At 44.2% G+C, this 13,293-nt stretch overlaps 1 protein-coding gene across 1 annotated transcript; it reads left to right on the forward strand.

Moving 5' to 3' along the window:
- Positions 1 to 1,359: 1,359 nt before the first annotated feature.
- OSTM1 (osteoclastogenesis associated transmembrane protein 1) lies at positions 1,360 to 10,831 on the forward strand. The gene is made up of 6 exons (XM_085056214.1): positions 1,360 to 1,726; positions 4,606 to 4,720; positions 5,606 to 5,703; positions 6,680 to 6,844; positions 7,638 to 7,803; positions 8,111 to 10,831. Exons 1-6 carry the CDS (start codon positions 1,397 to 1,399, stop codon positions 8,164 to 8,166), a joined length of 930 nt encoding a protein of 309 aa, XP_084912340.1. The 5' UTR covers positions 1,360 to 1,396; the 3' UTR covers positions 8,167 to 10,831.
- Positions 10,832 to 13,293: the final 2,462 nt, after the last annotated feature.

The raw sequence follows: 13,293 nt of genomic DNA on the forward strand, positions 1-13,293 counted from the left end.
GCAAGTACAGGCAATATAGTACCTTTTTGACCACACTCCTGCTTTTCTCTGCGTCATACTCATGACGCGGTTTTTATTTGTTTTCCTTCATTTCTTTGGGAGCCAGTTCTTCAGAGCTGAGGCATTCAGGACACCCGGAGAAGCCAAATGCTCTCTGTTGGATGCTCTTCACTCGCTGATAGCATCTTTATCACCACCTTTACTTCTGTGTTTTCACAGACCTACATTGGATATTTGCATGCCGCTATGTTTACTGCATGATTGGCACAAGCCAGCACCAGGTGGGCCAGGTGACACGGTGCTGGTGGGTCTGCGTGCAGCTGGTTGCTCTAGGAGCCGCTTCAGACAGTCCTGAGCTCTCTGCTGCTGCCGAAACTGTCACGGCACTGTCGGCCAGCACTGTGTCCCATCATCACTGCCATGTGTGCAGCAGTGAATCGGCTGCAAGAAATGAACAGGGCCATTCCTGCTTGGCCCTGTTATTCCCGAAGGCGCCATGCTATGGAATCACAGGGCCCTGCTTTGTCTCTCTGAGGTGTGTCTCACCAGAGCACTACAAACCCCAGACTCGGTGAGAAGGCCTTGGAAATGGTTGAAAAGAGCTTGAGTCAGACGGGACAGGCACGGGGGCAAGGTCCTGCCAGAGAGAGGCATTATCAGACAGCCTGGCACTTCAGCTCACTGCTGTACTCACTCGTCCTGCTCGGACAAGAGTTTTCCTTTGGCGGCTGTGGTTTTATCCAGAGTCCACCACGGGCAAGTTTGGAGCCACGTACCAACAAAGGCGCCCAGTTTCACATAAAAAGTGGGAAATACTTTGTTTGCAAAAAGCTGCAGTTTATTTCTCCATCACAATTTCTTTCTCTGTTTGGGGGATTTTTTTTTTTCTTAAATTGCTGGTGTATTTCAGCATATTTTAAAGTCACTTCTCACACGACGGATACTCTTAAAACCCCTTTTCGGATGACGAGAGTGTTACCTGGATGAAACGCAGGGCACAGAAACCGCGCTGCCCGCGGAGCAGGACGTGTCCGAGGCAGGGACATTCCGCGGGCACAGGGACAGCCCGCACGCACTCCCGGCGCTGGGAACACCCCAGCGTATCCCGGGACGAGCCCCGCCACCCCTGGGATGAGCCCCCGGCATGAGCCCCTGGGATGAGCCCCCGGGATGAGCTCCGGGATGAGCCCCCGGGATGAGCTCCGGGATGAGCCCCTGGGATGAGCTCCGGGATGAGCCCCTGGGATGAGCTCCGGGATGAGCCCCGCCCCCGGACCGCCTCCTTCCCCACCCCTTTCCCCGCCCCCTCCCCGCCTTGGCCAATCAGCGGCGGCGCCCCGCGGCGGGGGCTGGCTCCTTCCCGGCCTGGCGCTTCCGGTTCCTCGGCGCGGCCGCCATGGCGCCGCCGCGGTGCCGCTGCCGGGTGCTGCTGCCGGCCTTGGCGCTCGCCCTCCTCGGCCTCGCCGCCGCCGCGGGGCCGCGCCAGACCCCGGCGCTGGAGCTGGCGGAGGAGCTAGCGGAGGAGCTGTGGAGCGCGGGGCTGCCCGGCGACCTGCCCGAGCTGGAGCCCGAGTGCCGCAGCCTCCTGGCCGCCTTCGCGGAGGGCAGCGCGGCGCTGACGGGATGCCTGGGCCGGCGAGCCCGCCCGGTGCGGCTGTGCCAGGGCTGCCACGGCCACTACCGCCGGCTGCTCGCTCAGTACGGCAGCATCGCCCGCGCCGTTGGGGTGCGTCCGTGAGGGCGGGCGGGTGCGAGCCTGCCGGGCCGGGCCGGGCCGGGCTGGGGGCCTGGCCCCTTGCCTTGGGGCTGCCGGGAGTGAGAGTTCGGTGCCGGAGCACGCCGGGTGGCGGGGGATCCTCGGGAGGGCAGGCTGAAAGCCTCGCCGGGGTGCGCAGGGCAGTTGGGCAGAGGCTGGCAGTGTTTGGGAAGCGCTGGTGCCAGTGAGGGCTTCCTTGCAATGCTCTGCTGTGGCACGGTCCGTGCAGCCAGCTCCTGGCGTGGCTGGGGGCGAGTGGCTCCACCCGCAGAGAAAGCTGCGCGAGTGGAAAAACTTGAGTTGTTCTTGATGATGTTGCAATGGCTGAAGCAGTGCTGTGGCTCACAGGTGGCATAGCGCTAATGGGGAACACTGCTAGAACTCGGCTGCCTGGCACTTCTCGGAAAATTGATGGTCTGTGAAGCTGTGGCGAGCCATGCACATCAGCTTGTGAGGAGCCATGTCACAGTGTTCTTGGCTCCACAGCTGATGGGAGTGTGTGGCAGCAAACTAGAGGGCCTGAGCACTGGCTGGAGTCAGTGCCACCCTGCTGGTGGGAGAACTTTGTCTGAAGCTGGGTCTTCTGATTATATCCTCCAGACTTTGATTGTGCTTTGTTTTGTTCCCCCTCCATTTCTTACTGTTGGGCATGGTTCATGGCTTGTTTTGTGTGTTCTCATCCAGTTAATCCATTTGTAAAAGTTAGTTCCTGGGATGCTGTGAGGACATTAGTGGATCAGATCAAAGGACCTTTGTTCTGTGATGATGGCTAAAAGTGGGTGCCCTGGTAGAAGAACGGGCAGAGAGTAAGTTTATTGCAGTGTGTACCCTGGATTGTGCTCTCAGTCTTGGGACTTCTGAATTCCAAGATTTAGAATTGCCATTGACAAGAAAAATCTGTTGCTCTTCAAGCCCAGGTGATAAACAGGTGCCACGGTGTCCTGCAAACCGTTTCACTGCACTGTTTCCTGTCACTAGAGAACTGTCAGTATCACTTTTGGGTAGTGTTTTGTGTTGTTCTGCTGTTTCCCCTCACCACCCCAGTGCTTGTATTAGAAGAATGCATGAATGTTCCCTTGGTAATTGTCTTCTCCAGGGCACACATGTAGCCACTAGTCTCCTGTTGTTGTTTGCAAACTTGTAGTCTGTTCAGTTTGTTTCTTTCTTGGAAGCTGTTACACACCAGTGACCAGGTAGTGTGAAAGTGAGAAACTGAGTGTTTAATTCTCTTGGGTGCTTTTACCATGATATTTTGGCTAGGATTAGGTTGCCAAACATATTCCAGTACTTAGAATATGTATGAACTCATTGCTGCTGCTGTGCTTGAGTACTAGCAGCTTGGGAGGACTGGTCCACTATGTGGTCTGGAAGACACATCTGTTGGCTTTCCTTCTGTGTGTGAGTTAACTAACCAAGTAAATAAAGGAGGTGGCCTCTTGCAACCTCAGTCCATGATTACAATTAATCGGGTATTTGATGCTTCTATCTTAACAATAGTTAAGAGTGCAATGTGACAAGAGCAGCCAGTTTAAGTTCTGGACATCTCTGAGATGTAAAATCCTCCTCACCAGGCTAATTAAAGAATCAATTAGGCAGACTTTGTGTAAGGAATGATTTAGGTCTATGTGATTCAGCTTTGGTAAAGTGCTTTTTCCTGCTCTTGAGCCCAGATGGTGAGGAAGCTTCACAGCCTTTGTGAAGCAACCAGAGTTTCCTGCATAAACAACATCCTTTCATATCTGTAATTTAGTAGAAACGAAAGCGGGTGAACGTGGGAGTTACCAGATGTGGCAATATTTGACTTCTGCAGTTGAGTCTCCAAGGGAAAGTTCTTATTTAAACCCACCCCCTCCCCGTTTTAACAAAGAGAGGCAGAAACTGGATATCTTCTAAAGCACTGTAAGGAACAAGTTTCTCATTAAAGAGATTATTTTTTTTCTATGTCCCACGTCACTTATCAAAGAGGCTTTTGGCAGCTTTGGCAACTTTGAGAAGTGCTTAAGTCAATTTACAGCCAGACACCAAGAGCTAGAGCATGGGAGTCAGCTGACTGGAGATCATGGTTCCGTATCTGAATTCTGATCGGAATACTTCCTGTTTATTCTGTAACTGCCTGTACAGTCACTGTGCATTTTTTACGAGCTTGGTCCAGAGAATGAATTGCTGTGAGAGTTGTGGCAGACACTGCTTTGAGGATGGGGTGCACTGAATGGCTCACTAAGACAGATGAGCTTGGTACCTGTGTCTGGGTAGGGTGAGAGCCTGGCCTGCTCATAGGCTTGGGGGAGTGAGCATGGACACTGCTCCACAGAGAACTCTGTTCCTGGTGCTGCTGCACTGGGGGAAGTTTGCTGCTGATACTGTATGTTAGTGCAGTGGTTTTGGAGGCTGTTTCTGCTTGCGTTTGGTTTGTTTGAGGCCAGTCTGTTGGTTCAGCTCCTTCAACTATTCTTTCTGTCTAACGAGAACAACCCTGTCCTTTTCTGACTGCATGTGCCTTGAGCTGGCTCCTGGGGCAGTGGCCCAGGAATGGATGAATGTGAGCCACCTGGCAGAGAAGGTCCTGTCTGTGTGCTTGTTTGTGGGTTTGTTAGCCATGTATTTTTGACTGACTTGCAAGCAGCCCTAGTAGATCTGCAGAGACTGTGTGCGGTAAGCTGTGTTGCTCACAGTGTGAATTGGCGGATCAAAAGATTTTTGTTCCATCACTTCTGCTCTGCCTTTTCTAGAAATATTGATGTGATGTGTTGTGATTGTTTTAGATGTGCTTGTGTAAGATACATTTCAAAATTTTCCCTTTGTATTTTTAACACTTGCTTGCTTCTTTTTTTATTTCCTTTTGTTTCTAGAATTCTTCTGAGAGCCACAATTGTGCCAAAAGCATCTTGACCTCAGACAGGCTGCAGATAGTTGTGACTCTTTCAGAGTTCTTCAATGAAACCTGGGAGGCAGCCAACTGTGCAAGTACGTGACTCACTCTGTAGCTTCTGTGCTACTGTGATGACGTAGCCCCTAAAATTTGCACAGATCAGAATTGTATGTGTGTTTGTTTGAATGCAGCCAGTAGATAACACACAAATCCTGAGCTATTGCCACTCCAAGAGTGTTTTCTTTGTAAGGGCCAAAATCTGAGGGCAGTAGTCTGTTGGAAAACTACTGATGGTGCTTACTGCTTTCAGGAAAATTTTCTAGGATGTTGGCTTGCTCTCACAGTTGCTGTTGCTGAATTCCTAAATTCCCCAAATATTGTTGTTTTTAAAGATCTGGCAGATTAGAGCACCTAAAGTAGGGTAGGATGGATGGAAGCAGTAACATGGGGTTGAGCCCATGACTGTGAGGAAAGCCCCAGAGCTTCACTCAAAGCTGGTAAAAAGCTCAGCTCTTTTCTCAAAGAATAATAATTATACTGTGATTTCTGCTGTTGTGTTCGTGGTCTAGCTTTTTCCTGGGTGCTCTCCATTTCATCTCCACTGCTGGTGCTTCTGCTTCCACAAAATGGCTGTTACTGTTGCTGGGCAAAGCCAGATTTGCAGGCTGGAAAATAAAAGTAATGTCTTGTTTTATTTCAAAGTCCAAAGATGATTCAGTCCCCCTCTTCAGAAGGCTCTTGATGATAGTCTTCATCTTTCAGTTAATCAAGGCCAATTAATTCTGAGATGTGTTCTCGATGGAGCGTTAGGTCAGCAGGTCTGAGATATCAATGGCAGGCAGATAAGGAAACCGCAATGTTGACTAGACCTGTCCTTTATACTTGAGAGCTCTTTTTGCAGGAGTGGCGTGTCTGGGGCTTGCTGGCTGTGGAAATGTTAGCAACTAGAATATCCCAATGTTTTTCTTTCTCTTCAACAGATTGTTTAAAGAATAACAGTGAGGGATTATCAAATTCTACTGAAGAATTCCTGGATTTATTCAATAAATCTCTGACATGTTTTGAACATAATCTTCAGGTATTTATGCTGTGTATTTAAGAGAAACACTAAATCCTCTAACTGCTACCAAAATTTCACGTATGCTGAATAAACTGCAGATGCAGACTAGGCAAATAAACTGCTGCTGAGTTTATGAATTGTAGGCAGATAAATAAATGATCTGTAAAATGCAGTTGTTTACAGATTGAGTGCCTAAAATTAATTCTAATTGATACTCACCTTGACTTCATTTTGTATGTAATTGCAATGCTACTTCATATCAGAATTTCTGAATTCACAGTAGTTGATAATTACGTAATAAAAACAGGCATGTTTGCATGCTGTAAGTCTCTTGCTTTGTATAATTGTTGTCTTCTTTATTTAGAAATTCAATCTTTAAATATCCTTTTGATAATGTGGACTAGTTCAGAAAGCCTAGCTACCTTAAACTGTTGTAACATTTCTTTTGACTATTAAAATTACAAGTAGTTAAAGGTTGGCCATATTGCAAACACAATCTAACTTCCTTAGTGAAATAAATGTGGTAATTGTTGTCAGAGAAAATGCCCTATATAGCCTAAGAAACGGCATATTCCATTTCAGTCAGAAACTGGCCAGGTTTCAGGATCATTCAGTAGTAAAACTGGTTTACTCCAATGGGCATGGGACAATTTCTGAGGAAACTGTCTGCTTCTCTATTAATGCTTTCTAGGAAATGGCCTTTATAGGTCTTGGTCAGGAGCAGTGTGGACTGGCCTGTTGGACCCCCAGTGGTCAGTGGGTAGCTGGTACAGCCATTACTGGGTTAAAATATCTTCAGAGATTCTAGTTTTGTTTTCAAGTGTCTTGTATTGCATTCATGGTGTGCTGAAGGCCACAGATGAAAAGGATTGCTTAATATGGCACAGTCTGTCCCTGTCAATGTAGCTCAGCAGTAGCAACCTAAGAAATCAAACCATTTTTTTTTTTTTATAATGCCTTAAAGTGTCATTCATTCAGAGTTTTATAACCCTAGGGGCAAGCCATTGATCTGTCACCAAATAACTACACAGAAGTGTGTAAAAATTGCAATGAAACCTACACAAAGTTGAACGACCTGTACAACCACCTGCAGAGGATGAACAGGCAAGGTGGTGAGGCTGAGCACTCTGCACACTTGTGTATCGACGTGGAAGATGCAGTAAGTGTTTGTTAATATTCAGCAGGGAGGCCTTGTCATGGGGGGGCTTTATTAATCTGAGCCATTTGTGCTTTTCTTACCAGGGATTGCCTTTTCCTTTGGGCATGGGGCAGTGTGGGCAGCAGTGCCTTTGGCAGGCTGGTGTCCCATGATGGGAGGTGCTTGGTGGGGCTGTCTTGCTGGGTCCTGTCCTTGGGTAGTGCTGCAGGAGCATGACTGAAGCTCCTGATCTCCTGAGCACATTCCAGTTTGAGTAGCTGCACTTTCATTTCTTGTTACTGTGAAGGAGATGGATTGAAAAAAAAATAAATCTCTTAATCTTCTGGCTTTTAATGTGAAGCTTTACAGCTATTGTTCTAGCTGGTGTATTAATTGATTCCTTATTAAAGCACCTGCTTTTAGGGATCCTCAGCATGGGTGACATATGTTTGGGAAAAGCTTTGGTATATCGTGGGGTTTTAAGTAGCAGGATTGAAGGAATGCTCATCAAAAGTATGGGATTAGCCCTGTCCCCACAGACTGTCAGTGAGCTCTCTGGGAAACAGGCGTGTGGCAATGTCTACATGTATCTGAGTATAGTTATGGTTTTGAAGCTTGAAATCTTGGCTCTGTCTAAATTGTCTCAACATTTCCAGGGATTTGCTTGCTTTTGGGGCAAGATCTATTCAAGTGCTGTTTTCTGAGGTGATATTTGAGCACTTGCATGTCTTGAGGCCTGAGTGTTTGCCATGCCGTGCTGCACAGAAAAAATCCATGTGCTTGCTTTCATGGTTTGCTTATGTTTTCCTTTTAGATGAACATCACACGGAAGCTTTGGAGCAGGACTTTCAACTGCTCTCTTCCCTGCAGTGATACAGTCCCAGTGATTGCAGTTTCATCCTTTATTCTCTTCCTGCCTATCGTTTTTTATCTCAGTAGCTTCCTTCACTCAAAGCAGAAGAAACGGATACTCATTTTGCGTAAGTGGTGGTGTTGGCATTTCACTGTTGGACTTGGGTTGTGCCAGGGATTTGCTTGGCTCTCGTGGGAGAGGAGGCCCAGCCAGATCTGCCTGCAGCTGTGCTGACGGCGCTAATAGCAACTATTAGTCTGCTGCTGTCCCCTGAAGAAGGGTAGTAAAGAGCTTCAGCCATATCTTTTCATTAAAGTTTCTGGACGTGAACAGAAAGCTGTTTGCAAGTCTGTGTCGGATAAATAGAGGGAGTGGAGAGACTAGTTTTGTGGAATTCTTTGTGTTTAATTTTCATATAATTTTTCCCTTTCTAGCCAAGCGCATCCAGTCAAATGCCAGTCTTGTGAACATCCAAGAAAAATACAGCTGAGCTGCAAAACAAAACCTGAGAACTGCTGCTGGTATACAGTGGGTACAATTGTGTTGGAATGAGGCCGGCACAAAAGAGGAGTTAATTATGGTTTAGTGTAATGATACAGAGCAACACAAGTTAAACAAAATGCTGTCTGACTTCTAAGCAAGGATATTAACAAACATGACAAGGCAGGGCTGTGTGACACTGTATGGACTCTGGTTTTGAAAAATCTGTGGTGGGTTTTTTTCAGTCTCGGGCTGAAGCTGGTGTTTTTCTGTTTCTAAGCTTTTGTATTTCACATCAATAGAGTAGCTACACTTTCCTTGCATGGTATTTTCCTATATTTGTTTCACAAAAACCTTAGATTTTGAACCTCTTTGAGGTGATTTTGATAGACAGACAAAACTTGAAATAATGTTTGATGTTTCTGCTTAAAATAGTGTTTTTAATTCCACATAATATTCAGACTTGGGATGGAAAGAACCCTTTGAAAAAAGAAAAAGTTTCCATCTTTCCTATACCACTGAAAAGTCATGCTGCTGGCATCTGTTAAAAAAAAAAAAGAGGCATGAAATATGCAGAGAAAGTGGTAATATATAGTGTCTAAAATGGCAACAAAAGCAGCACAACTGCCAGTGCTGGACTTGCATAGTAATTGTTGATGGCTACAGTATTCTGTTCTCTCTGAAACTGGTGGCATATTTAGTCCTTTGCACACTTTAACCACTAAAATCATTGCTTTTCAAATGTTACATTTTCAGAGGCTTATTTTACATATCTGCTTGGGTAACAAGGCTTCACTCTCTGTTTATTATGCCATTTCCTTTCCGTTTTAATTCTAATGTTTTGGGGTTTTTTATGTTTTTGTAGAGGAGAAGTGAGGTAAAGTCAAGTCACTGGAGATGCTGAATTTCCTGGTCTAGAGCTTGCTGTGGCTTAATACAGAGGTGTTTACAGGAACTTTGTAGGGTAAAAGTTGTGTTTTCTAGGTAATGTCTTTTAGCAGCAAGTTAATCAGTGGGTTCTCTAACTTAAAAACTGTTCTGAAGAACATGAATATACTGTGTTGGGAATTGATGACCTTCAAGAAATAGTTTAAAAATATTATTCCTGTGAGATAGATGAATGTAAACAAGTTAAGCTTGCAGACCTCCAAAATTGATGGAGAAATTAGTGCAATAACTGTGGGGATGGGTGGTGCTGCTGTCAGGCTATGGGCACAATTCAGTGGCTGCAGCAATAGTGGCAGTTCAGTTTGTTTATTGTATTTCTGATTTGGGAGAGTGGTGGGGTTGAAATTATTTATGGCTGTTCCTGAGGCTAATGAATGCCAGAGCCTTTGCTCCAATTTTCGAATGTGTTGTCTAACAGTGAGATAAAAAAATGGTCATTACAGCTAAAAAAAATTAAATTTCTCATGAAATCTGTGTTTGAAGTCTGTCAAAATGCCCCATGAAATAGTTGTATGTATTTGATTTGATTTGGAGCCTATAATGTTGAATTTTTTCTTTGCACTAAGGCTCAAATAAATATGTAACAGTGTAACAAAACAGTCCTAAGGCTCTTCAAATCATTGGTTTTCTTGTTGTTATTTAATTTTTTTTTTCTGTTAGGACATAGTTTTGGTTTTGAAGTCTAGTTTAACAACTTTATTAAACAGTATGTTTAATAGGTAAAATACTGTGCTAGCAATTGATGCCACCCACATGATTGCCTTTTTGTGTTTTATCAGTAAGAAGTATCTATCTCTGTTTAACAAGTGAATTACTAGATCAGCAGTCACTTTGTTTTAGGTAGTTTACAACAATAATATAAAACTGTGTTTCGTTTATTGCATAAAGGTACCTTCATTCGGCTGGGAGAGGCATATGCTGCCTTTTAAGAAAAAAAATTATTTTTTATATCTATTATTCTTAAACTTCAATTTTCTGGTACTTATTCAGCTGCCTGCTCTAATAGCATTACATTGATTTGGGACATCATATGATTGAGAGCTGTTCAAAGGAATCTTTCATTCGTGCAGATAAAGCCAGTTTGTATGTGCAGCATTTCAGAATGACAGCTTTTATACTGTAAGCAGTGGCTTTTTGAGCACATTCATGTTAAGTAGGTCTGAAAGTCATTACTTTTGGATATGGTGGTTAAGCACTTTAAAAAAAATCAGCTTTTCTTATTTTCCTGTCTCCTAAGCCAAACGGAAATACTCATGTGACTTTTGTTGTTTTTGATTTTAAAGCAGCAGCAAAGTTTACACTTGAGATTTTTAATATTACATCTATTATTTTCTCCTATTTTTTTTCCTTCCCCCTGCCCCCCGCCCTGAACTTTCTACTGTTAACTTTCTTTACACAGTCTTATATTTTTGGTAGGCTATTTCATATATAAATTGATTGAATTCTCTTTATACTCTATTTGCTAGAGAAATGGGGAAGCACACAGACTGTTGAAAGAGAAATAGAATTCTTTTTTGCTGCTAGTTTTTCATCTTTGTTTATTTTTTGCCTTTTTGGTATTATGTATTAAATAGCATAAACTTTGAAATACTGGTTGTTTGTATCTTTTTTTTGTGGAAATAAAGATTTCTTACTGTGGGGTAGCACTTTGATTGATATTTATACTTACTAGGAGACCTTTAAATGTGCAAAGTCAGCTCTAATAAAGATTGCCAATGAACAATGAACAGTGTGGTTACTTAATTGCTTCATCTCATAGTAGTTTTATACTCTTGCTGTTCTCTATTTATGTTCAGAGGCATCTGCCTCATTCTTAATTATGCTGTTTGCAGGACAGCAGCATCAGAAAAATGTTTTCAAAGCAGTGCTGTGCAGAATTACAGAGCAGCAACTGCTGAGAGGGTGGCGTTTCAGCTCTGTCAAAGCCTCCTGGAGTCTGTGGAAAGGATCATGTTAGTTGCAACTGAGTTTCTTGCATAGCTGTGCATAAACAAGGCTGGTGGGGATAACTTGCTGTCTTTGTAGGGAGGCTTTTGGTTGCCTGCAACGGCTCTTACAGCTTCAGCAGGCACGGAGTTGGATCGCTGCTGGGCTGCAAGGTTTAAAAAGCAGCAGTGCAGTGCCTCACCATGGAGAGAGTCGGGTGTCTCCTGATGGCAGGAGCCTTGTGCTCCAGAGCTGGGATGGGAGTAGCGCAAAGGCAAATTTAAATCTCGGCATGTTCCTTGCAAGGCACTTCCAGGAAGATGGGGAAAATTGCAATGCTGGTGTAGTTCTGGCTGCCTGTATGCTTGGGAGAGAAACTTGAAAGGGAATTGCTACAGGAAAAGGGCTAGTGGGAAGAGCAGAGGATTTAGCAGATGAGTGGAGCAGAGGTTCAGAGAGTAATGGAGTGTGGAAATGGGGGTCTGTAAGCACACACAGGGAGAGGCTGCTGAAGTGCACGGGTGGTAGAAAGATCCTGAGAAAAGAGGGTTTGAATGGGACCTTGGCTGCAGCTGAGCTGGAAGGGAGATGCTGTGGCTTCTTGGTGGAACTGGGGCTGGGGACTGGAAGGTACTGGATGGATGCAGTGCAGCTGAGCCTGAGTCCCCCAATGGTCTGTGGTGGCACATGCAGCTGGACTGCCTGCGCAGGTCAGAACTGGGAGTGAGCACTGGGATGACAACAGGGACTTGCTCCTGAGTTATTCAAAAGCAGCTGCTTTCTTCTGAGAGGGTACCTGGATTGTGTGATGGTGTTGAGATAATCCTGGTTCAAAGGTTCTTTACAAAGCTCCTGTTCTATCTCGAGCTGAGTGAAGACTCCTGTTTAGCACTAAAAAAACAGCTTCTTTAAAAGAAACAAAATAGGTTTTTTTTAAAAAATTTTTTGGTGTGTAATGGCTGCTTTTTACATCTTCATTAAATAGGTGCTAAAATCACAAAATGGCTTCAGTTTCCTAATGTTTTGTTTCTGGTGCTTTCTGTCCAGTTAATCAAGTACTGTCAAATCTTGTGTTTCTGCTAATTTCTACCTTAGTTTTCGTGCCCTGAATATAGAGTTTCTCTGGAATGATAAGCTGTGTGATTAGCAAAATCACTGTACTCCTAATCAGAATGTATGGGTAACTTACCAATTTTTGCTCATATTTTATTGTGAATTTCCCCTCTGGTACTGACATAAGCGTTTTTAGCCTGAGCTTCATTAAGTTTGTTCAGGATGCTCATTCTGTATCTTTCCTAATGTGAAAAGTTACATGTTGGAAGAGCAGAACCAGTAAATTCTGCAACTTCTCTGGAGTGTTGCTTCTCCCAGCACTGTGATGGGTGTCTGTTGCTACTTGCTGGAGGTATCTGGGATGATTTATGTGCAACAATAGCGTTGTGTTATGCTGAGAGTTGAAGTGCAGTTGGTATCATGGAGGTCCTAATCTAATCCAAGGCAAAAATAACATGTAAAGGAAGAAAATGGGAAAGGATAGTGCCAGGGAGCTGGCAGTGTGGAGAAGGAATATAGGAATATTCTATAGTATAGCTTTGAAGGGAGCCTGTTTCTTGAAGTCTGAGCTAGGCTTGGGCTTTTTCACTTCTGTGTATCACGTTGGCAAAGGGGGCTGAGCAGAATAGGGCTGACTGAGCACAAGGACAGCAGGGACACTGCTGCAATGTTTTGTAGTGTCAGAGAGGCAGAGTTGTGTCAAGTAAATGCTAATTATTTTTTAACAATAACTTAATTAGTTGTGGTAGAAATAAGTTAAATAGTTACATGAGCTCTGAGATCTTCCTCTACTCCAATCTGAAGTCAAAATAATGGAAATTTTTTTCAAATAATTAATAAAAGAAAGATACTCGCTAGTCACTCCGTTGAATTTTTAACTTTTAATACTGAAAATTCCCCTCTGGTGCCAGCACAGTAAGTATCATAGATTGCTGCAATTAAACCAGTGCATTAAGTTATTCATAATACTCTTTCTGGGCAGCGTTCCCACCTGCTTAATCTGTGCTATACAAGCATTTATTAGAACTGACTGTTGAAAAGTGCCAAGCTAAATCGGACACTAAAAAAAATATTGAAAAATCAATATGATGCCCTAAAATGGTTTAATATGTCTTTCCTCTTCAATAATCCTACACGTTACTGATTTATTTGCTGTAATGAACATGCCATTCAACCGAAACAAGATTAGCTGCTTAAACCTCAGCATTAA

This window comes from Lichenostomus cassidix, chromosome 3 (assembly GCF_008360975.1).
Source record: "Lichenostomus cassidix isolate B80296 chromosome 3, HeHo_3.0, whole genome shotgun sequence".
Lineage (NCBI taxonomy): Eukaryota > Metazoa > Chordata > Aves > Passeriformes > Meliphagidae > Lichenostomus > Lichenostomus cassidix.

What these genes read in the sequence shown, in the direction of transcription:
- OSTM1 (XM_085056214.1), top strand. Translation starts at nt 1,397, where the DNA reads ATGGCGCCGCCGCGGTGCCGCTGCCGGGTGCTGCTGCCGGCCTTGGCG. An exon ending in GGAGGCAGCCAACTGTGCAA is followed by an intron (nt 4,721 to 5,605) that starts GTACGTGACTCA and finishes TCTCTTCAACAG; the next exon opens with ATTGTTTAAAGAATAACAGT. An exon ending in GTATCGACGTGGAAGATGCA is followed by an intron (nt 6,845 to 7,637) that starts GTAAGTGTTTGT and finishes TTTTCCTTTTAG; the next exon opens with ATGAACATCACACGGAAGCT.